At 44.0% G+C, this 24,754-nt stretch overlaps 1 protein-coding gene across 1 annotated transcript in view; it reads right to left on the bottom strand.

Moving 5' to 3' along the window:
* Positions 1–1,587: 1,587 nt before the first annotated feature.
* GAD2 (glutamate decarboxylase 2) overlaps positions 1,588–24,754 on the bottom strand; it is a 65,898-nt gene continuing 42,731 nt past the window's right edge. Inside the window, exons 11-16 of the mRNA XM_060121388.1 lie at positions 24,040–24,104; positions 17,379–17,457; positions 14,106–14,255; positions 7,688–7,795; positions 7,284–7,373; positions 1,588–1,761 (exon numbers count right to left, since the gene is read on the bottom strand). Coding sequence (XP_059977371.1) covers positions 1,588–1,761; positions 7,284–7,373; positions 7,688–7,795; positions 14,106–14,255; positions 17,379–17,457; positions 24,040–24,104 — 666 coding nt within the window. The remainder of the gene's footprint in view (positions 1,762–7,283; positions 7,374–7,687; positions 7,796–14,105; positions 14,256–17,378; positions 17,458–24,039; positions 24,105–24,754) is intronic.

The following is a 24,754-nucleotide window of genomic DNA, read 5'->3' as shown; positions in this document are numbered from 1 at the left end:
GAATGTTCCTAAATGTGCGTCCACAGTCTGCACATATGGGTCCACTACCTCTTTGACTCTGACAGTCTGTGCACCATAAATATCTATGGGAGCTCTCGTTAGCTCATGTCTCTCCATCAGGTTTGCAGGGGCAGAAGGATGCTTTTAAAATATTATTTTGAATTCTAAGGAGCATATGATCTCTACATAGTCTGGTCACTTTGGGTCTTGATGGGAGACAGATGATAAAAGAAGGTCTTAAGAGGCTGTCTCCAAATTCTAGGTGAGGAGCTCATTTCCTGAGAGGAAAATAACCACTAATGGAGTAGAAATTAATTATTGGGAATCCCAGTCACGGGGAGCTTAGCAGGAGAGACTTTTGTGGGTCGGAATGGGGAGTGAATGGGAAAGAGCAATGACCCGGGAGGGGAACGACTCCTTCCTGGGCAGGGACACTGTGGCATTCAGGATGACATCATTATTCTCACACAGAGATCTAAGGCCAAGTTTAATTTTCTGGGCTCACCACATCTGGAGTGTGTTTCATTCCTCTGCTCGGGCTGATTAGATTTTATTTTTATTTTCTCTAATGAATCCAAATGACTTAATAAAAGAATACTGTTTGGGAAGATATCTCAAGAACCAGCATCAACCTTCTGTTCTAAACAGACTGAACTGGAAAGCAGAATAGAGACGATGACCCTAATTTAGTCTAAGATGAAGCATGGCTGTCATGCCTACTGAGCGGGTCTACTAAGGTCCAATGGATGGAAAATTTAAATGGGAAGTAAGTCTTACTGTCGAGCTAACCAATCATTTTAAAGAACTTGCAGTATCCTTTTGTGTCTGTTTTGTAATACTAACTTTAGAGATGTGATAAGTCATAAAATGAACAGAAAGAAGGCATCATACCTTTTAAGAATTTTGTGGGCCTATGTTTCAAAATAACTTTGCTAAGTGTTTTATTGTGCCTCCGTTAAAAGAAAGAGAAAAAAAAATCTGGCTGAGTTTTTAATATCTGCCCCTGCAGTTTGTATAACCCATATAAAATAAAAATCTATATGTTACAAAATAGGATTTCTTTTTAATATATATATTTTCCTTTTGTAAAATTATATGTATTTAAATATATTTGAAATGTTGCTATAGGTAAATTAGAATTTTTTTTTTCTAATACTATGAAAAAGGCAAGAGTTTTTTATTGTCAGCATACATTTTATATTTACTTTATCCTTTTCACTGCACCCCAGAGAACCTTTTATGATTCAGGGGCAATTTGGCACTATTCAACCCTACTACTCTGAAGTGAAAATAAAGTTTGATTTGCACACTATATTAAAAGTAAGGGAAGTATTTGTAACAATTTTAAGCTTTTCCTTAGTGATTAGAACACAGCCTTTTCTCACTAATTATTAGAGAGGTATTCTAAACTTAAGAAAGGATTTTTAAAAGGAGCAATGTTTGTTTTTGATTTTTAAACTGTACTCTACTTTGACACCACAATACAGAAATAGATTTACTTTGGAACAAACTACAAGTACATTTACACAGTGTGTGACAACTTAATTGTCTACCTAGAGAATTGAAACACCTTAGTGAGCTAGGTTATTATAAATCTTGTCCAAGGCGTTCTATTTCTTCAATCAGGAAGTCAATGTCTTGGTGAGTTGCTGCGGGGTTTGAGATGACCACGCGGAAGAAATTGACCTTGTCTCCCAAGGGCTGGTAGCTCACCATTGTGGTCCCATACTCCATCATTCTGGCTTTAATCACTGGAGCCACCTGCGGAAGAGACCAGACCACGACGGTGACTGTTTCTCCCGGGGACTCTTCCTTTCATGAAAGAACCCAATACCAAGTAGCATTTTTAGTTTTTAACTGAACAATCAGAACCATATTTGTCATCCCTTGAAGGAACTGCCTCTCACTTTTCTTGGGATCAGACGGCTGGAGCAGTGTAACACCTTCAAGATCTCGAAGGTGCTAAAAGGAATAATCAGTGGTAGGCTATCATCAGGAGCTTGACATCTTTTTTTTTTTTTTTGTGGTACGTGGGCCTCTCACTGTTGTGGCCTCTCCCGTTGCGGAGCACAGGCTCTGGACGCACAGGCTCAGCGGCCATGGCTCACGGGCCCAGCGGCTCCACGGCATGTGGGATCTTCCCAGACCGGGGCATGAACTCGTGTCCCCTGAATCGGCAGGCGGACTCTCAACCACTGCGCCACCAGGGAAGCCCTAGTTTTTTTTGTTTTTTTGTTTCTTAGGAGCTTGACATCTTGACTTTCTACTTAGTGTTTTGGGAGACCAAGAAGAATCTGATGTTGGTTCCAAGGCTAAAGAATTTGGCAATACAACATTTGGGGGATGGGTTTTTTCCCCCCTCATTGGAAGTAATACATGGTTCACAGACTTCACATGGTTCATCTTACCAAGATGTAAGGCTCACTATCAAGTGATGTGTGAAAATAAGCAGACTTTTGAGATCCTAACGCTATTTTCCTTCTTGAGACCCTAAAGCTTCCTAGTTTCTTTTTATTCTCCTTTTGCATTAACTCAGTTTATAAAATGTTTTGAAATATATTACCTAATAATCATGAAGAATCAGCTGAGGCAAAAAGCTGCACCCACAAGGATTTAACATTACAGAATCAGATCACAGACACAATTTTACCACATTTATGCCAGATGGATGGTTACAGCCCTTGGTCCTCTATTGTATATGAATTTAAGTTCAAACTCCAGTTCAGCACAAATGCCTTTTGTCACCAGCTCTGAGGACTCATCCAGTGCCCACCCAAATGAATCTGCAGCTCTGACAAGACCTACTTATTCAATAGCCCTTGGATGTACCACACATATTTTTACCCCTTCACACTGGTCCTCAGTCTCACCATGTCACACTTGTTCTATTTGCTTAGAACTCCTTTTCACTTCCAGTTTGTATCCTATGCAGATTCCAAGGCTCCACCACAGTCCTACACCCACTAGGAAGACTTTCCTGACTTCTGCAGTCCATTAGCATACTTTCTCTAAGTTGTAAGTACAAGATCCTTATCCATAGATTCTGTCTATATTCTAATTTCCTATCATCCCCTCAGTTATAAGAAAATACACTTCATCTTTGTACTTCAACTGTAAGCTCCTGGAAGGCAGGGACAGTGTCCTTCACTTCTTTTATCAGGACAGCACTGTGTGCACATGGAGGGCTCCCTGAGTCCTTATTGACTATAAAAAGTGGCATAAGAGGAAGAGCTCCTAGGATGAGGCATACATTTTAAATTATGTCCAGCTGTATGCAGCATCTGTCCACATATTTCACCACTGGAGTTTGTAAATATAACATTGATCTTTTAGGTTCGTTGCTGCAAATACCTAACCAGGAATGTAGATGTGAGGGAAGCTTTAGACTTATGTTAGATATTCATAGTCAGCAACTCAGTTCAATATGGGAACTATGCCTTCTATCACAGTTGTATTCATTTTAAATGAAGGATAGATTCAAATAGAATGGTGTTATAAACATGTGACTTTTGAATATCAACACTTAGATAATCATTGGTTTGCAATGAGGTTTTAATCCTCAAAGTACTCAGTGTGAAAAATCAACATGGTTCCCCATCAGGACCAATTATTTGTTAGTTATGAAAGCCAAAGCCAAAGCCAGACTTGACCTTCATGTTCATTTCACCTTCACTTCACATCCTGAACCTAATTTCCTCACTTAAAAATGAATGTGGATGATGATTCCAACAATGAGATTTTCTGATTCTAGATGAACACATTCTTACATCCCCTTCTGCTCCTTCCTTATTCCACAAGGAGGTAATGTGAGGAGGAATGTTCCTGTTGGGTTGATCCTCTTTCACCCAAAGGATTAACGATGTATGCAGGGCGTCAGGCTCATGCCGGGGAATATATATAAAAAATAATTTAAATATTTCAAGACTGGGATTAAGTTCTGAAAATGGATCTACTAGAATAATTTAGCCTAAGGACATGAAATGTATCACTTTGTGCTGTGAGGCGTGGCAAGTCAGTGTGTTCCTGGGAAGAGAAATCCCAGATTAGAAAAAGAATTCCAAATCCATGTGTCTGCAGGAATTTAAGGAAAAAGATCACATAACTGTTCCTTAGTTTTATTTGTGCAATAAATCGTGCTTGCTCTTTAGCACTGATAAAACAGTGATAATGCTTTACTCAGTGAATTAAATTCTGATTTCGTTTTCATAGGCAATCCAAGTAAGAATACACAGGAATGGGATTAATTATTAAGAACATTCAACACCAATTTTTGAAATAAATGCAGATCAGAAGTCCAAAGACTGACGGTAACAGCCATCATCCCAAACAGGTTTTGGCAGAAAGTAAGATTGAACCGCCCCCCCGCCCCCCCCCCCGTTCCTAAAGCTAGCTGGGTTGGCAGAAATCACAGCCATCTAAATACATATGGCTTTTGGTTGCTTCCAGAAAATGCTGCCGAACTCAAATTAGCAGGAACACGGAACATCTACTTCACTGCATGATCACTAACTACAAGTTAAGAAGGAAAATAAGAATCTGACTTTTCTGACGAGTATATAGCATTTTAATTTTTTTCTAGACTCTTTTTTGGGGGTCACATTCTTGGTTTTGCTGAATAAAGGAAGTCAGGAAAAAAGGGGCTGCATGTTGAAGAATTCACTGAAGGCTCAATCAACAAGAGCTCTTTGGGGGATGCCTTAAGAGTTTGAGGGTACCATTGTATCCTTTGTGCCATTAGCTTTTTCAATCCTTTAGAAAATAATAACCAGGGAACTCTTCCATAATTTAAATCCACATTTGTTTCCTCCAAAGAGGGCTCAGATTAAAGCATCATGAAATAATCTCACAAAGATACCACAGAAATGTATTTCTCACTATGTGTTACAAAACCTTTTTGTTTTTACATCATGGAAGGCTGAGAGAAATTTTGAAAAATCAAAAAGCAGAATAACCATAAATAAGATATTTGAAAACATTAAAATCTCACCAATTTCCCATTACATTTAATAACATAGGCTTTAAAAAAGTCACTTTATATATGAGGCCAATCTACTTCTTTACCAATGTACTTTTTTTTTTTTTTTGCCGTACGTGGGCCTCCCACTGTTGTGGCCTCTCCCGCTGCAGAGCACAGGCTCCGGACGCGCAGGCTCAGCGGCCATGGCTCACGGGCCCAGCCGCTCCGCGGCATGTGGGATCTTCCCGGACCGGGGCACGAACCCGTGTCCCCTGCATCGGCAGGCGGACTCTCATCCACTGCGCCACCAGGGAAGCCCTACCAATGTACTTTTTGTAATACTTTCTATAAACTTTTATTATTGTTTATTAGTATTTTTTATTGAGGTATAGTTGATTTATAATATATGTTTCAGTGATTCACAATTTTTAAAGGTTATACTCCATTTATAGTTATTATAAAATATCGGCTCTATTCCCTGTGCTGTACAATATATCCTTGTAGCTTATTATTTTATACATAGTAGTTAGTACTTCTTTACTTCCCTACCCCTATCTTGTCTCTCCTTACCAATGTACTTTTAAATCCACTGTTGACCTTCTGAAAGGCCATCAGTCAGTATAGGACTATAAAATCTGATAGAAGAGATGCAGATAATGATCAAATATAATAAAAATTAAAATTCAAGAAGATGATGAAGAAGAAAAAGAACCAGAAATACAAGAGGTGACCAACACAGTAAGTCCCCTACATACGAACGAGTGCCATTCCGAGACCACATTTGTAAGTCCAATTTGTTCGTAAGTCCAGCAAGGTTAGCCTAGGTACCCAACTAACACAATCAGCTATATAGTACTGTACTGTAATAGGTTTATAACAATTTTCATACAAATAATACATAAAAAACAAACACAAAAAATAAAGAAAACATGTTTAATCTTACAGTACAGTACCTTGAAAAGTATAGTAGTACCGTACGGCAGCTGGCATACAGGGGCTGGCACTGAGTGAACAGGCAAGAAGAGTTACTGACTGGAGGAGGGAGAGGAGGTGGGAGACGGTAGAGCTGAAGGATCGTTAGCAACAGGAGACGGAGGGCAAGCTGCAATTTCACTCACACCTGACGATGGAATGCACGTTCACATCTTTGAAAGTTCACAACTTGAAGGTTCGTGTGTAGGGGACTTACTGTATGCCGCCTGGGACTCTTGTCTGATGAACACCTGCAGGACATCTCCTTGCCTCCTGCCTTGGTCTAATGCGTTTGTATGTGGTCCCGTCCCCATGGTGGTCCTGTCCCCATGGTGCCCCTGGCCTTCTGTGTCCACTTCGCCTCAGTGGCAGTGGGCCATCTGCACACTCACAGTCCTGACTGGAGCAGAAAATGCACCAACCAGATTCTCGTCTTTCCCTCCCTCATGAAGCTGTGGCTGGGCTCGTTTTAGTGATAACCATTTGTTACCTATATATCTGTCTTCAAGCCAAAGTGTGCACTGGGAAGACGTCTGTGATCCACTAGTAGGTTTCCTAAGTGTGTTTCCCTTCCCTATTCTGGAATATGTAAATGGCACGTTAGTTCAACAGACATTTCTCAGTGCCTATTGTATGCTGAGCCCTGTAGCGGGCAAGAGGCCACAAAGAGTAATTCCATTGCCTTGTTAGGTCCAGAATTTAACTTCTCTTGTGGCCCAGAAGACTCCACATTTCCTCCCATTTTGGGTCTATGTCAGTACTGACCAAGAGAGCTTTATGTAACCACACAGATGTTTTCTGTCTGCACAATCTGATATATTAGTCTCGAGTCACAAGTTAAAATGTGTCTAATGTGACTGAGAAGTGAATTTTGAGTTGAATTTAATTTTAATTGATTTAGATTTAAATAACTACATGTAGCTATTCTACCATATTGGACAGTGCAGATGATTTATTTCACCTTAGCGCTTTTCCCTCTGGGATTGTGTGTGCGTGTGTGTGTGTGTAGATTTTACTGGTCCCTGGACATTGTGTTTTAAGGGTTTCGCACTTAGTAAGAAACTTTTCTGAAACTCTGAAAAACTATTGACACAAGCGAACAAAAGTTAACCTTAATATTTTATGTGTTCTAATGTTTTCATTTCTAATTCTGAATTACTGAATTGACTAAGGCTGAGGGTGATTTCTCCTAAAGACGTGCACATCTGTCATAAGGATGACATGCACATCTGTCATAAGGATGACATGCACATCTGTCATAAGGATGACATGCACATCTGTCATAAGGATGACATGCACGTGAAAGGTGCATTACATACACCGAGGTACAGATCAGAGGAGCTCGCGTCCTTACCTTAGAGAGGCGGCTCATTCTCTCTTCATTGTTGTCTAGAACACGCAAACTCGGAGGTACATACCAGAAGCAGACGTTTGTGTGCTGAGGCTACGAAAAGGAAAGTAAGATTCACGCTCAGCCCAAACTGGCAAGTTTGAAAATTCCAAGGACATTTCAAATCTATTCTGCACCTTCCGGATACAGTCCTGCTTTTCACATTTGTAATCACCTTTGGAGTGCCTGATTTTCACACCATTATACAGAGTTATTTTTTGTGAGTTTGATTTTTACCCTCTCACCCCTGCTTCTCCTTTGTAATGGTCCCACTTACGTGGACAGTACATTCTTAACATCAAAAAATACTAGTGATAAGAATTGGAATGGGCTAAACTTTGGAGGATTGTAGAAATCAGAATACATACCTTTCCATCAAACACCATTTCATAACCTTCTCGGTTTTTGATGATATTGTATAAATACTCCGCCAGCTCCAAACACTTATCAATATGTGCTTCAAACCCAGTGGTCCCCTAAGTGAGAGAAGAAGAAGAAGGCTTAGCAGGCTGAGAAAGGTGGGCGAGCTCTCAGGTGAGATGCGGGGACGAATCTCTCTGGACTCTGGTGGCCTTTCTGCCCCTTCGGTCTCAGCTCTGCGCCAGCACTTTCCTGACATAAGACTGTGTTACTAGAGGCTTTCCTGGCAATCATCTCTCCTCTAATGCTCTCCCCGTCAGGTGCTTTTGTTCCCTTTCGCCATCACCGCTCTCCGTGGCACAATCCCTTTCTTTCCGGGCCTCCATTCCCCAGGCAATTATTTTGATTACTCCAGGGGAAAATTTGCCTCTGCCGCTCAGAGGAGTCATCATGGAAGTCATTAATGACCGGAGGGCTGGCTATCCTTTTCTTGTGGATAAGAAGCGTCATCAGAGACACATCCCACCGCCAGGATGCCTGCTTAGTCCCTGCCCATCAGGTAAATTTGTCATTTCCAGACCCCACTTCTGTTCACCAGTGTACCCCCCATTATAGAACGAATAGGGTAGGTGCTCAATGAGTATCTGTTGGACGAACGGATGACAGTCTCTTGAGGGGCACACAGACCTTTGTTAGCCCGTCATTCTGCAAAGCTTGTTAGATTTCTCCTTTGGGGATAAATGGCTCATCTGTCTGTAATGGGTGAACATTATCACAGAGGTCTTTTAGTTTCCAGCTCTTGGAAGCCCAGGATCTGGACTTGGGAAAAACAACACAACAGCCTTGGACTGGAACTATTTAACTGACAACAGGACACACTAGGGGATTACTTTTCAACACGGCTTTACGCCTAACTCCTTTGGTATTTGTGGAGTGCTCGGGGGAAGCTTAGAGAAACAGCTAATGCTCATCCCAGGAACTTAGAACAGGCCTACCAGTGACTAATCCAAGCTGGCGTCTAGAGGAAGCAATTGTAATACAGATGAGATGGGCCCACTTTCCTGGTAACACAGTCCCATCGTCCCAGCCAAAGGGGGGTCTGGCAGAGCCAGTGACTTGTAACCTCTGAAACGTGTTTAAGAACAAGCTGCATTAAAGAGGTCTGATGCGTTCAGAAATTCATTTCTTTGGAGACCGCCACCCTTGCTGACTGGTTCCTGTTGACTCCAAGGACCCAGCTGATGCCTGACCATTCAGGCCAGCACCCCTGCGCTCCATGAGTCTGTGCGTGCCAAGGATTTAGGATTGGTTTGGGCCGACCTGGCAGTTTGGGTCCACTTGGGATGGACCTTAGGTAAGAGGGAGGGGAGTTTATTGTTCTCCAAACTGGATCCTTTGGACCAGCCTAGAGTTGGATTTCATCTCGCATGGACCTGATCCAGTTTATGTCCAGGACCAGTATGACTCTGACCTTGTCCAACCATATGGCCTTGGCTAACCTCTCTGGTCACATGGGAATGACGGTGCCTGTCTGATTTCCCACACAGAGACGTAGCAAGGTGAAATGAACGCTCTGAAAATGAGTGTGATCATATTGCAAAGGGAGTGGGGTTACCATGGACGGGAGGGGAGCCCTCCAGCCTTTGCTAGTCTGGGACTTCACTCTGGACGCTCAGGCGTACTCTGACTGCCCCCTCAGACGAAGGCTAAAGAGGTACAGGGGGAGCGACGCAGGAGCTCCGATGTGCCCTTTGAAGCCTGGGGCTCCTCCTTTCAAATGGGGTATTTATGGGAAAAAGACCTATATTTTATTTTCAAGGTTTTGCAGGTTTTTAGGAGATTCTCCAAAATTCATTCGTTTATCAAATGCTTGTTGAATCATTATATACCACACAGCTCTTCTTATGAAAATGACAAAGACACATATAAAACCTTATCAGGCATCACATCGCCGTGACCTGAGTCGCTGTGACGGAAGCTGAAGCTTCAGAGGAGCACTTGTGGGTGGAAGGCTGGATCCCAGCATCAGGCTACACTGAAGGAGCTTTGGGAGAAAGATGTCTTATCTTATCCCTCACCCCCACACACCCAGGATGGGTTTAGAGGCACCCACTCAGGCCCTCTCACTTCTCATCTGGATGGCAGCACCCTCATTTTCCTTCAGTCAACTGAGACTCCCTACTAGCTCAAAATACGCCCTTTAGCCCCTGCCTGACCTTCCTCCTGGGATGTCCTTTTCCCAGCTCTGCTGGTCAAAATCCTAGTTATTCTACCATCCTGTTCACGACCCATCTCGAAGATCACCTCTTGATAAATCGTTCTTGGCTTCCAAACTAGGACTGAACTCTCCCTTCTTTAACTCTTCAAGGTGTGTCTGTGTTTCCTTTATAACCAGTTGTGTTCTGTCCTTTGTGATGGTCATTGGAGCGCTTCTCTTTCCTGCCTGGAGAACTGAAGCCCCCGGGCCCATTCAGCGCCAGGCACAGTAACAGATGCTCAGTATCTGCTTATTAAAATAAATTAATATCTTAGAGAGAAAGGGAACGTTCAGTCACTCAGCAAAGAGTGCCAGGCATTCCCCTTAATAGTTTTCTCCTGTTATTTTTTTTCCCTCAGCCATTTGCCAACCCCTCTGTTATCTACATTTTAATTACAGAGGCCAATCATAGAAAACTATAAGGAAATCTGACAATTTGCATAATCATATACAAACACGAAGATTTACGGTAAAAACTCAATAGTTACGTATTAAGCCATCACTGCAGGCCTAAAAAAGGGGACTCCTTTTAAGATTTTTGGGGTTTTTTTTAATGTCTACCCGTGAGTTTTAACCACTGAGGTTAAAGTCCTAGGATTCTCTAATAAAATTCAGACAAAATAAATGGTCTACCCAATAAGAACAGAGTTGAGGGCAGACACAGTGTCTTTGCCAGTGCAAGGCTTACAGATCATACCACCATCCAGAACACCTCCTAGCATCCCACATCAGGAGGCTCAATATTTTCTTTTTTGCATTAATCTGCTCCAGTCAAGTTGTCTTGGATTTAACATGACGGCCCTCTTCAGTGCATTTAGCTCCGTTTTCTATCAACCGGTGAAAGAACTGTAATTTATACTTAGGTCAATATTTTTCATGTGGTTTATCTTACTAAGGAGAAAATGCAGATTCACTGGAACATTGTATCCTCCAGGTGTAGCTGATAACAGAGGGTTTGCTGATTAATGCCGCATTCCTCCTCATTACAGCAAGTCCCCTAGAAACGAACACGTTCTGTTCCGAGAGTGCATTCATAAGTCCAATCTGTCCATAAGTCCAACAAGGTTAGCCTAGGTACCCAACTAACTCAATCGGCTATATAGTACTGTACTGTAAAAGGTTTATAATACTTTTAACAAATAATACATAAGAAACAAACACAGAAAATAGTACTGTACAGTAAAGTACACAAAAGCACAACCACTTGTAGAGGATGCATGCACGTGACAAGGTACACCAGACACGTGAACTAACTTACGTGACTGGACATGTGAAGGCACGTTCGCATCTTTGAAAGTTTGCACCTTGAAGGTTCGTATGTAGAGGACTTACTGTACTGCTTTGGCAGATGCAAAATAGAATGACATGGCCAACTCTCTTACGGCTCTCCTTAGGAGTAGGTACTTCTCCTGCCCTGTCTGGCGTTACTACAGGGTTAGGGGTGTTGGATTGTAATTATCCTCACCCTTGATGTGGACTGTAGGGCTGAGCTTATTATTTTAATAATTATTATCACTTCATTTTTTAAAAAGGCAGCTTTAAGTTGAAAGACAATGAACGTTTTTCCCGTTTAGCTGTCTAGACACTTAAGGGTTTGCGTAAGGAATTAAAAAAATATGTGTCCACGTCTTCTAAGTAACTCAAATTCTCACTTGTAATTCTTCACTGTCATCTATTTCTGCATTTTAAGCATAAATAATGTGTTGACTTTCATTAATTACCAAGTTATCAGTGTGTCTTCATTTTTGTTCACACCTTATATATGAATGTTAGAAAATGAATTATTCCTTTACACAAACATGATGTACATGAAATAATTACTTTAAAATATTTTAAATTCTGGAAGATGATAATGTATAATATTAAACTATTTTTCGATGCAAAAAAAAAAATGTGTCCATAAGTTACGTAGCCACTGTGATTTTTCTCTTTCTCTCTCTCTCTTGTTACCCCCTCTTCTGGTGCCTGTATTTCAGCCCTTTAGAAACTGGATCCTTTGCCTTTATTTCAAGCTTCATTTGGTCCTGCTGTTTAATTCACACCTGACGTCCTCCGAGTGATTTCTCTGAGAACCAGCCGGCTGCACCACACTGGCAGGGAGGTTTCCGATGGAAAAGCAGCAGCAGGAACCGATGAACAGTGTCAGAAACATTTTTGTATAAATATAGCTAATGATCATCATTTTAATAAAAACACCAGGGGAACAAGAGACAAAAAGAGTGATACTGGACAATGTTTAGAGACCAAGCTCGCTTCAACGTACTAGCGGATGTCTACCTTTGTCCTTTTACAATTCCCACAAATCAATGAAATGAAAAACCTGCTCGTTTTAAAACAGCCTGAGAGGGCTTCCCTGGTGGCGCAGTGGTTGGGAGTCCGCCTGCCGATGCAGGGGACACGGGTTCGTGCCCCGGTCCGGGAAGATCCCACATGCCGCGGAGCGGCTGGGCCTGTGAGCCATGGCTGCTGAGCCTGCGCGTCCGGAGCCTGCGCGTCCGGAGCCTGTGCTCCACGATGGCAGAGGCCACAGCAGTGAGAGGCCCGCGTACCGCAAAAAAAAAAAAAAAAAAACCAGCCTGAGAGTACACCAATAATCTACGTTCTCGATTGATTTATTTTTGCCAAATGAAAGTGTTATTGCCTACCGCATGAGTCTTGCCTTGGGCGGTGGGGACCAGATACCTATCCTTGTCAGGCTCTCAACTTTCAAAAGAGGAAAGGGAAGGGGTCCCCTGCCCAGCTCAAGGGATTTGACCTCACTCATCACTCACCTTGGGCCTCACTCCAGGTAGCTGTCTGATCCTTAGCAATACTTAGAGAAAACTCAGCCGGGGCAAATACCATCATGGAGGCTTGTTTGAGGACCATGTAGTCTAGCCATCCTCGGAAACCATCTAAGAGTTATTTGTGCATTGAGCAAAAGGCATGTGTCCATATCATAGTTTTTAAGACAGTCTTTCTAGTTAAACTGCCCTTTTCCAGGATGGGTTTAAAGAAGATTCCATGAGATAGTTGCTGACTGCATTGTTTCACTCCCAAGCCCCCTCTTTTTCTTGTTAGCCACCCGCCTCTCTGAACTGTTTGAGTCGATTCAGTTTGCTTTGAACACTTTTATAAACACCGGCATATGGACTGGGTGCTGTGGACGTGGGCCATACCTCTTTACACAGACCTGAGGAAGGACCCATTCGGTGGTCTCATGCAGCAGACCAAGTTATTTGCTTGTTCCTATGGTGTTGAACCTGTTACCTCTTTGTGTAGGCTACTTAGAAAGCTGAGAGCCAAATTTGTGGACCATTTCCCAAACACACAGGACCTCGGGGCATGCCAGCTTCCCTCTCATCTCTCCCTTTGTCAGGTTTCTCTCACGTACTATGTTAGCAGTTGGATTTTTCTAGCAGTTGGGTTTTTCCAGTGTCCCCGCTGGCTCTGGCTGTTGCCTCCAGTGGGAGATTAATGAAACCAGGTGGAAGGTCACTGATTTGTGACATGTAAGTTAGGAATCTGGCCAAAATGAAAAATAGAATCTTTGACCCTTCCAGCCTGCTTACATTTAACTGCACACATATGCTCTTTGAAAGCTATAATTAGGTCCAGCCAGTGGCGCACACCATTAGTTACAGAGTTCCATTTCTGAAAGAGGGGTGATCATCTACCGTTAAATTCTGAGGTAAACAGAGAAACTGAACCAAAAGAGGTCACTAGGTAGTTCCAGAGTTTTTGAAAAAAGCTTTATAACTAGAGGTTACCCTGTGAAATGTCAAAAATAAACTATCGTGCTGGGTTTTTTCTTTTTCCTTTTTATTCTCCAAACAAAAAGACTGCATTTAACCTGCCCAATGGATCAATCACTGGGTAAAAAACAAGAGCTGGGACAAGAACAACAATGAAGCACTTCTTAGGGATCCAGAGGTTCTGCCGTACAAAGCAACAGGTATTGGTGTTCTAGATGAGTGAGCATCAGAAGCAATTAGGTTTAAAAGAAAGAAAACACTCAATGGGTTTTCTTATATTCTTGTCCGTGTAGATAACTAGAGCTAGGATTCAAGAAACTTAATCTTGGGGAAATAATTTTCAATTTGCAAATCAATTTTTAACATGTCATCATAAGGGTCACCAGATATAGTGTCTGTTTTTAGTCGACATTCAGCCGATCCCAGCGTGCTCACCTTTGCTCTCCACATTAGCCAGAGTTTAAAAACATCAACGTGACGTCCACACTGTAAGGCCTTATCTCCAGTGTCGTAGGACAGGTCGTAGTGTTTATCTTGCTGAAAGAGGTAGGAGGCCTGCATCTGGTTGCAACTCTGCATCAATCCCTAGAAGAGAGGAGAAAACTTAGGAAACTCTGCTGACTTTATTAGGTATTCTATTAGATTTACATTGTGATGGAAATTATTAATTAAAAAAAAATAAAAGAGGCACTGAATATCCTGGAGAAAGAATCAAATGAGAAAAAAAAATGAGGCCAATATCTCGACAGGATGGGCTGTTGTGATAGGTCAAGTCTATAGGATAAATGGCTAAGGGTCAGCTGTCACCAGAGGTTAACTACAGGGCATATATGTACTTTTACTCTCCTTTTTAAGAGAAGGCATTTATCTTTTTTAAAATTTGTTGATTATTTGACTTAAGATTTACAATACCCTTTATTGCAGCTGGTTATTAATAATTCCCATCTTACAGATGAGACTGAATCTCAAAAACTTTATGTAAGCTGCTCTGTAAATTACACCTAGAAATGGAACAGTTGGGATGTAAATCCAGGTCAGGCGAATTTCAGTGAGAAGGCATTTATTTTTTAAAAAATCAATCAGAGTATAATGTTCATTGGGAGAATATCCTGATGTTCTGGTTTTGTTGTAAGCAAACTATTTTGGAAACTCTTTGGTTTTGTAAAATATTATTGGTGTGATTCTTCTATTGTTTCGTTCATATTTAGTTCAAGTACTTTATCATTTAGCTATAAGGGTTTAAGTTCCTTATGGATATCATAGTTTTTAAGACAGTTCATTGCTATCGTTTTTATAAGCTAAAATCTAAAAAAATAAAGGCATTGCTACTCTGGGGTCTTCAACAGGGAATCTTTCAGATGTCACACTCCTCTCTCAAGAGTGGTTAAAGCTTGAGCACTGTGGGTTTTTGTTTTTTGTGTGTGTGTGGTACGCGGGCCTCTCACTGTTGTGGCCTCTCCTGTTGCGGAGCACAGGCTCCGGACGCACAGGCTCAGCAGCCATGGCTCACGGGCCCAGCCGCTCCGCGGCATGTGGGATCTTCCCAGACCAGGGCACGAACCCGTGTCCCCTGCATCGGCAGGCGGACCCTCAACCACTGCGCCACCAGGGAAGCCCGAGCACTGTGTTTTCATACTCATTTGCTAATGGTAGTTACAGTAGAAAGTTTCATTGTCAATTACCATTAATTTGCCCTTGCACCACGAGCTTACTATGGAAAATGGGTGGCAAAGTGATTGAACTATTCCAAAGACCAGTGAATGAATCATGTTCTCTGACTAAAACAGCATCATTAGTCTCCTCACCACACTGCAATTTGTCTCGAACCACAGGAAGCCTTTGACGCTTTGCTTATCCACAGTGTGATTGTGATGTTACAGAAACTTTGGCATTTACTTTTTTCTTTCGTGACTCACGACAAGAGAAGAAAAGACTCAACTGTGATCACTTCGTTGAAGTTAGAAGTGAGAGCCCTTTTTAAAAGTTCTCCAAACTAAAACAGAAGGCAACTAAAATTTGATCTAGGTCCTGAAAGACCAGACCGAGTGTCCAGATGGTAGACAACAGAACTGGGCTCAGTCTTGTAGTCTGGCCTTCTTATTCAGTGAAATTCATTAAGTAATTTTTTCTTGAGACTAGTAGAAATTCAATACAATGTAATTGTAATAGAGCAGTAGAATGACATTGAATTGGACTCGAAGACCAACGGACTGAAAATTGCAATTGGTGCATGTATTTTGTTTCACGGTCACAGAAACTTAGCACCATTTTCCCCCAGCCATGCGAGCTCGTGCTTAGGTGCCATCAGTCCTAAGGGAGACCGCTCAGGGAGTGCGGAATCATGGACAGACCAGACCAGCTTCTACTGGGATAGGAAAAGCAACGCAAAGCACATGACCTCTAGAAGGTGGGACAGCGCCAGCCTCATTGTACAAAAGGATAAGTAAAAGTCACATAAAGGTGAGACAGTGTCCTGATTCTGAGCCATTATATCCTAAACTATTTAAAATACGTGAATAGCTGCTGGTTGTGAAACAGTTGCCATCAAAGAAATTCTCCTGGTCAAGTAAACTTGGGAAACTATCATAAATACCTTCGTTTTAGATATTTATAATATATATCAGCAACTGAAGGCTCTGATATGCCCTAAAGTAATGAAACTTGTTTTTAACTCTTTAAGCTAATATATCCCACGCTTTTTGAAAACCGAGAACTCTCTTAACACAGAGTACTTAATACCATCTTATAGCATTCCTTCCCCTCCCCCTTTTTTTTTTTTGGCTACATCACAAGGCATGCGGGATCTTAGTTCCCCAAACAGGGATCAAACCCGTGCACCCTGCAGTGGAAGCACCGAGTCTTAACCACTGGACCTCCAGGGAAGTTCCTATTCCTTCCCCTTCTATCTCTCTGTTCTCTTACTAATAAGTGTTTGCCCAATGTCCATTCAGTCACCTCCCCTGATGATGAATTTATTCCTACATAAGTAATTCATTACCGGTTGGGCAGCTTAATTTTCAGAAAAGCATTCCTTTTACTGATCCCAAGTCAGACCTCAAATCATGGTAATTCGGATTTTACCATCAAAGCTGTACCATCCAGTGTTACTAACCCAGCTCCCTGGAGCGCCAAGCAAAAACGAATCTCTCCCACTTGAGTCATTTATGCTGCAAAGGCTGCCTTCCTGTCGGCCCTTTACATTAAATTTTTTTAGACGAAACATCTTTAGTTCCTTCAACCACCTCTCCTCCATGTGAACTAATGTTCCTCACTGTTCGAGCTCTAGCTTGACGGGGTTCCCTATACGATTTGACCTAAGCAAACCACTCCAGGTGTGGTTTAACCAAAGGGCAGCAGGGAACTGCCACCTGCCTCGTCCTGAAGCTCCACCTCTTCTATCCCATTACTATTTTTTGAATGGTATTTCTCTGTTGACCCTGCAGAGTACAACCTAATGTCCTACGCCTTTTTCACAAGTACAACAATTTAGCCATTCATGGAACACGCCTGTCTCGTCTTGTCAAAATACAACCATCCTATATTTGGACAGAAAAGCAGGTCCTTACAATTATCCTAATTAACAATCTCCCCTTTTTGTGGATGCGGCTCACTGTTCCAGCCTGTAAGATCATGCTGGTTTTGTCACTACACACATTTACTCTATACAACCCCACCTATGGACCGGGCCACGAGTCAGGAAAGACATACCTCTTCTCTAACCAGGAGAGCAGAGCACTGCAAAGGGACACCCATCATCTTATGTGGATTCCATGTCACAGAGTTGGCCCTAAAGGAAAGAAATCACATTAAGAGGGTGGCACCCGTGACGGGCACAGAGGACCCTGTGATGGGCAACAGAGCTCGAGGTTCTTGGCACTGTTGCTCAGACTCCAGCATGACATTAATTTACAAAACGAGAAGTGGACTCTTCAATCTACAACTTTTTCTTTGTCTGCAGAGACAGTAGGTGAGGGCTAGTATGTCCATTCAGCCTCCATGGTGGTCTGAGAACCTCTCTGAGTGACTGGGATCATCCAGTCCAGGGGCCCTCCTGTGGTCACCATGGAGCAGGGCACCAGGCAGGGGCCCTCATGTGCCTCCATGTCCCTGCTTCCGACACAACAGCCCTGCCCTGGAGCTCAGAGCAATGGCTCATGACACAGCTGAACTTTGTTCTTTTCCCAACCTAGTTCCTCCTTCTTCCCATTCAGTCAACTACCAAATGTCTCAAATGTGTCCTTTCGTAACAGCTTCTAGCTCATCCCCTGCTTCCATCTCTTGTCTCATCCAGACATATCCTTCTGGACCGCGGGGGAGATGAGCTACGGCTCCTACAGCAGCTTTCAATCTATTTTGTCCCAACATACTTGATAAACAGAATGCTCTCCCATCAGTAACAGCGATTCTCAGCTCAGGGGTTTATGCTATTTGAAAAGCCTAACCACAGTCCTGGTATAGAGTCCTTTAATAATAAGTATTATTATTATTATTTTAATCTGGATATATTGTCTTAACTGGTGCTTGGTTTCCATTTCATCCTCCACCCGGTACCATAGTTATTTTCTAGCTCTGTTTACGGCCCTCTCCTCTTTCCTTTTGCCTCCGGCCTAAATTCCAAACTGCGGGGTATGGCTCACGTGTCCACACAGGTGACCCCAGGCCACGGGGCCAGTCTTGAGTCCTGTCAGTTTGCCGTACCACTTTCCATCACACCAGAGTACGTTTTGTTCTCAGAAAATTCTATGCTCATGCTCCTGTGTCTCCTAGGGCTATTTCCTCTTCCTAGAATGTCATCTCCCGTTGCTTCACTTGGTTAAATCCCACTTATTCTTTAAGGTCGATCAAGTATGGTCTCTGCAGCCTTCTTCAACTCCCCGCTGTGCTCTTCCAACCCCTTCCTCCCCCAGCTCCCGGGAAAGCAGCTCTCTTCACAGGAGTCTCTGCGCATGTCTTCTGAGAGACGGAAAATCCTTGAGGAAGAGCCTTGGGAACGCGACCTTGGCATAAACAGACTCACGGGAGGAAGGAAAGTAGTAGGACCATCCGTGGCCGCTGTCTCCAGGGCGCTGCACGTTGCTGGCCCTCTCCTGGCTGAGCAACAGACCGGGGCTCACCCCGTTCCCGGCACTCAAGGTGTGAGAACCTTGGGAAGAAATGAGATGCTGGGAAAGATCCCATTCATCCAGCTGATGAATGGCGGTCATCGCTGGTCAGTCAGAGAACACTTACTGGCCTGGGGATCTTATCTGAATGGATGAATAGTCCAGCTCATTGTCTGGTCTTTCTTTAGCTTTGACACTGGCTGTCAGATGTGTTGGAATCAGGGACAGAAGCGAAGGCAGTTCATGGCCAGATGGCTACACGCCTGCATGGTGGACTAAAAGACTTCAGGAATAATAATTAAAAAAAAAAAAAACAAAACTGATATTGAAAAGCTCCTTCTAGGAAAACTTCTCCTTGCTCTTTAGAATGACCCCGGAGTCAAGAAACCTGGGCTCTGAGCTGTAGGAAAATAGTGGTTAAGGGAGGGGAGCTCGAGTTTGTATTCAGCTTCTATCACTTCCTAGCTGTGCGACCTTAAGCAGGTTACTTAACCTCTCTGTGCCTTGATTTCCTTGTGTCTAAAAGGAGAATAATGGTAAATTGTTTGGGTTAAGGGCTTATAACTGTGTCCAACGCACAGTAAACATCAAATAAGGTTGGCTCTTGCTACTGATTTCAACTCTATCATTCACGAGCTTTGTGACACTGGGCACACATACACTGTCATTCTGTACATTCTATCATATTCTACAGCTAGACGCCTGATCCTGATGAAACGCAGCTTTCTCAGTAATGGCACCTGGTGGAGAAGAAGATAGCTGTTCTCCACGGCTCTGACCGAGGGTGTTTATTTCTCTGCAGCGGCCCATTTGTCTTTCTAGACTAGAAGCTGCCTAGACTCACACCGACCGGTCACTGAATTCTCTCAGAGGGGCTGCATCATGAAGGCGCAAAAAGACGCACAGAGTGATTCAAAGACAGGGCATTCGTTCACTGGAGAAATGTTAGCAACCTGGGAAAAACAGCCTCGGGTTCATTTCAAAATGCTTTGCCGTGGGATTCAGTCCTCTGTGATTTTCCGTAAGCTGGAGAGAGCTGAGCCCCTAGGGCCGTTTTGAGACATATCCCAGGGCCGTCGTTGGCACCTCAAACTCAGAAGATCCCAAGCAAACTCGTTAACTTGCTCCCTTCTCAATCCTTCAGATCTTCTCTCTCTCCTCTATCCTGGACCTCGATTCCTTGCACCCGTTTCCTCCCAAGCGTCCAGCTCCCAAACCTTAGTGTTTTGGTTTCATTCTCTTTTTTTCCCTCTACTGATATCACCCCTTGCAGGTTTTTTTTTTAATTCTGTATGAAGCACTTTATTCTGTAGTACTTTGGTGCTAGATTTTGTGTGTGTGTGTATGAGAATCATTTGGAAAATTTTCAGTATTCACACACTAACTACATGTACTATGTATTTACTGTTGACAGGCACTGCTCTAATTGATTCAGATGGACTAATTTATCTAATCCATACAACAGTAACCCTGTGAGGTACATACTGTTATTGTACCAGTTTTAAAGATGGAGAGACACCTTGCCCAAGGGTACACAACCAGCAAGTGGGATTCAAGCCATTGCCTGTCTACACAGGGTCCTTGCTCTAACCATGACCTAATGCCACAGGTATTCACTCAAAACCCTGGAGAGTCTGCAATGTTTCCTTGGGATGTGACTGGTATATGCATATTGAAAAAGTTCCCCAGGCAGTTTGATATATGCAACAAGCTAAAGCTAGCTCAATCAAAGACGTATCCAAAAAAAATGTCCCTCACGCTTTTCAACATGATATACAAAACTGTAAAATCTGTCAAAGAGGAAACTCTCTGGAATTTCCTAAAATATTAGAAAGTACAGCAAGGCATAAAAAAAAAAAAAAGCATTAGCTGCAAATCGTGCTTCAGCATTTGTAACACCTGGTGTTCTTAGTGTAACTGGAGTGCGACTTTTCTATACACACACAAGATATTCCAGAAGCAAGGGAAGGAAGCAGAAGCAGCGGTCCTTCCAATTACACTGAAGAGCCGGTCTCTGATAACGCATCCTGCCCCTGATAACGCAGCTCTCCTGGGTTCACGTCCTCCTTTCCCTCGCTGCTGCTGCGGCTGCTCCGGTTCCCACCCTCAGCATCTCTCCCCTCCGCTGCCTCCTGCACCTGGACCTCTGTGATGCCCAGCAGGGTCTAGCCAGTCCTGGCCTCCTTCTCCTCTTGAATCCAAAGCGCAGGTAATGCCACTCCTCTCCTCGGAGCCGCACTATGGCTGCCAGGGCAGGGCCTTTCCAGGTTTTCTCCCCAACCTGAGAAACAGAACGCTCTCCATGCGTAATAATGGCTCACACAGCAGTGACGCTCAGCTCGGGGATTTACGGTGATCTGGACTTGGCCCTGCGGCCAGGCCCCGCGCTGAGACTCACCGGGCAGGACTTCTTTTGGGCCCTCCGCTAGCTCCCTGGTCACTGCCACGAATCCATCTCAGTCTCCAACCAGACCTGTCTGAACTATCACCAAGGATCCGCTCAAACCTCCGTGCCCCTGCTCTTTCACCTTCACGCCCTTCTTCCACTTCTGCCTGAGGAGGCTCCACCGCCCACCCCCGGGGGAAGACCTCCTCTCCTCTAATAACCCTGGTTAGGAGGAATGATCGGTCTCTTGAGCCTTTAATTCCTCTGCCTTGAATTGTAATCCATGGTTGACTGCAGTCTCCCTGCTAGATTCTAAACCCTTTGAAGATAGGCTTCGTGTCGTACTTGACTTTGTGCCCGCGCCGTGCCTTGCGATGTGGCTTGCCTATGACAGAGGTCCGGGAACTGAGTTTCAAGGGTGGGAGTGAGGGTAATAACTGGTAATTCGGCAGAATCTGGGCTGGAACCTTCAGCTTGGCCCGAAAGTCTTGAGAGTGGACCACAACAACGGGTTCTTCCAGATACACAGCAGCCTGCTGCCAGGAGGGATTAAAGAAGGGGCCCTGACGGTACCCGGAAACACGCTCTGGAGTGCCAGGGCTCCGGGCACTCTCTCAGCCACAGCATCCCTAAATAGCTTGACACTGTTTTCAGGGAAGAAAGGTGCTTTCTGAGAACTGGGTTGGCTCTCGAAGGGGATGCCAGGCAGGGCTCCGGGTGCTTGTGCCATTTTGTTATGAGGACGGTACTCTGGGATCCCTGTGACCACTGGTCCACCTCTGGATTTGGCGACAGGAATCGACCACAGATTTCCTCCACTTCAGAGAGAGTCCTAGTGCTTGGAGAAACGTAACATCTCAAGTGAGGCAGATTTCTTTCCTAAACGTGTGTCCACGCACATTATGGCCGGGGGTGTCCCGTGGCCTTACAATCTTATCCACCAAAGAAAGTGTGCCTGTCGCTGACGAGTCACTGAGATGGATTCTCTCAGATCAATGGATGGCTGAGGGGGTTCGGCTCAAACCCCCCAACCAAGGATCGAACTCGTGCCCCCTGCAGTGGAAGCTCGGAGTCCTAATCACTGGACCGCCAGGGAAGGACCGACGGTCCCTCGTTTTTAAAAAAGACTACCTGTTTGGCTATTCCACTTAGTAGATTTACTTACAACACAGTTTCAAGAATTGCGGCAATTAGGACGCTATGTCCCATGACGAATGTTCTAAGCTTTGCTCTCAAGTCTTTAGTCTTTAGTCCAAAAGCACATGGGTGTTTATCTTTCCAAGGCCCCGGGTCGGTGAGTTAGCGAGCTTTCAGGTAATCACTGGTCAAGGGGGCTCCACGGCTGGCCGTCAGCACTTGGAGTCACCACCGCTGGTGTGAAAGGTACAGTAACAGCCTCTCACTTTTTGGGCTGCTCCATTGAAAGGGACTCAAAGACGAGAAGGTTCTGTGTCCAGGCCACTTCTCTCGATAGCACGTCAATTGAATTCTTGTTCTGATCCTCTGAACGGGCACCTTCTGAATGGCTCTCTCTTCTTCCCTCTCTCTCACTGTTTAGCTCACTGCCTCGTCCTTAAGCTTCTGGTTTCAGGCGGATCTTCATGAAAAAAAGGAATTCAGCCCAATGGACCAGAAGCAGAGACCTAAAGCTGGCTCCCTCTGGAAGGGGCCGTGCCTGTCCTCACCCACTCACACCTGAACTGACACCTGCAGTCAGAGGGCAGGCAGCAGACTCAGAGACACAACCCTGCCGACCCGGGCCTGGGCTGGCCTGTCCGGCCTTCTTTCCGCTACTGCGGCAGAGTGCCGCAGACTTTGCCTCTGCCCCCCTTCCGCAGCCGCGGCTTCTCTACATGTGGGTGGGCCTGGATGTCACACCGCACACCCTGCCATTCATTCTGGCCTGGCTGCCCTGCCTGCCCAGTGCTCCCAGATGCTTCTGAGCTCCACCAGCCTCTCTTCTCGCCTTGGGACAGGAATTGTGCCAAGATGTCCAGAGGCAGAGCCAGTGGGAAACTCTTCCTGGGCAGCATCTGGCTACTGGGCAGGGCACAGTGGGCAATGGGCAGCCCTGGTTGAATCCAGGCTTTCTCAGTTGCCCGGAGTGTCAGAGCTCACCACTGTCCTTGACCTGCCATGTTGTGCGCGGAGGACCAGGAACTCTGAGCTCCCTCTGCACGTGGGTCAGAACTAAAGGCCGAGGCTGATTTTGCATTCCGTATCTCTTTTCCTTTTTCCTTTGGGCCTGAGTAGGCTTTACGCTAATCAAAAATTATTTCCTTTGTATTTTGCGGCTTTTCTCAATGGTCTACTGCTTAGTCTCTGAATAAAAGGTGCTTTGCAGCATCAAACAGAGCTACACCAGAAAAATTATTATGGGGATGAAACTATCACATCATGTTATCACAGGCAGGTTTCACTTTAAGTAAAGGGGCCATGTTAAACCCCAAACTCCTCTTTCAACGCTGATAAATTACAATGTGCTTATTTGCTTCACAAAATTATTTACCGGTTTCTTTAAAGCAGCGGATATTATCCTCTCATGAAACATGAAAGCTGTATATCTCCCTAGAAAACAGTGGACGGCCTGAAGTTTTAAACAGTTTTGGTAGTTGGTTCAGAGACCCCAGGAAGGTCATTCCTGAGTCCTCTGGCCAACCATGGAGGCCAGTTAGAAACATTCCACTTGGGTCACTTGGTATGGGATTTAATTTCTTCGTTGTCTACACACAATATTCATGCATACATGAGCACATAAGGCACACAGGCACTGCACAGAATGGGCTCATCTGTACACCAACAGTTCTTGGAAATTGGGTGTAATTTGCTTTTCACATTCAGCTTTCACACTTTAGGTTGTTAGCAAGAAAAATGTGTGTACCTCTCAACGCCGCTCAGTTTCCACTTGTGTTTCCGGGACATCAGTAATCCCCCACCCCAAGCTGCCTGGAAAAGGGAGAGCATACAAAAAAAAAGGCAGTGTTTTTAATTGCCTGGATTTCTAGAGTTTGGTGTCTTCCGGAACAGCAAGCATTGCATAGGGTGAAAGGTACAGCCTCAACCCCAGGTAACTTGGAGACTGGCCACTAGACTTCCAAAGGTTAAATTGGGGGGCTATTCTAAGGTCTCAGGCTCCACCTCAGATTTCTATGGAAGTAAGGGGCCAAACATTTCCTCAGTCTGCATGAGAAGGAGAGAGATCCTCCCCCAACCCATCACCACCACTCAGTCTTAGTGAAGCTCATAATCTCAGAACTAGAAGCCCTAGTATCTCCACAGTTTAGAGTAGATAAGATGGGCTGGGACCCTTTAAACTGCTTTCAAGTTGCAAGGAAAACTCTTTTTGACAAGTCTGCATGATTCCAGGGGGAGGAGACACCTTCCAAGCCTATTTTACTGATGTGTAATTTTGGATAAGATAAACCAAAAGCCAAAACAAAACTAACAGCCAAAAAAAAAAAAAAAAAAAAAAGCAAGCAGGCAAGATTTGTATCAGCCAATTAGTTGAGCAATAAAGAACTTTGTTCTCAAGTTTGAAGATTTGAATTGGTGTAATGATCTCCTTCAAAGATAAGATGTAAAGATGGAGATTCATC

This window comes from Lagenorhynchus albirostris, chromosome 1 (assembly GCF_949774975.1).
Source record: "Lagenorhynchus albirostris chromosome 1, mLagAlb1.1, whole genome shotgun sequence".
NCBI classification, from domain to species: domain Eukaryota; kingdom Metazoa; phylum Chordata; class Mammalia; order Artiodactyla; family Delphinidae; genus Lagenorhynchus; species Lagenorhynchus albirostris.
Note: the sequence above shows the minus strand (reverse complement) of the source record. Positions and strands in the feature narration are given on the sequence as shown.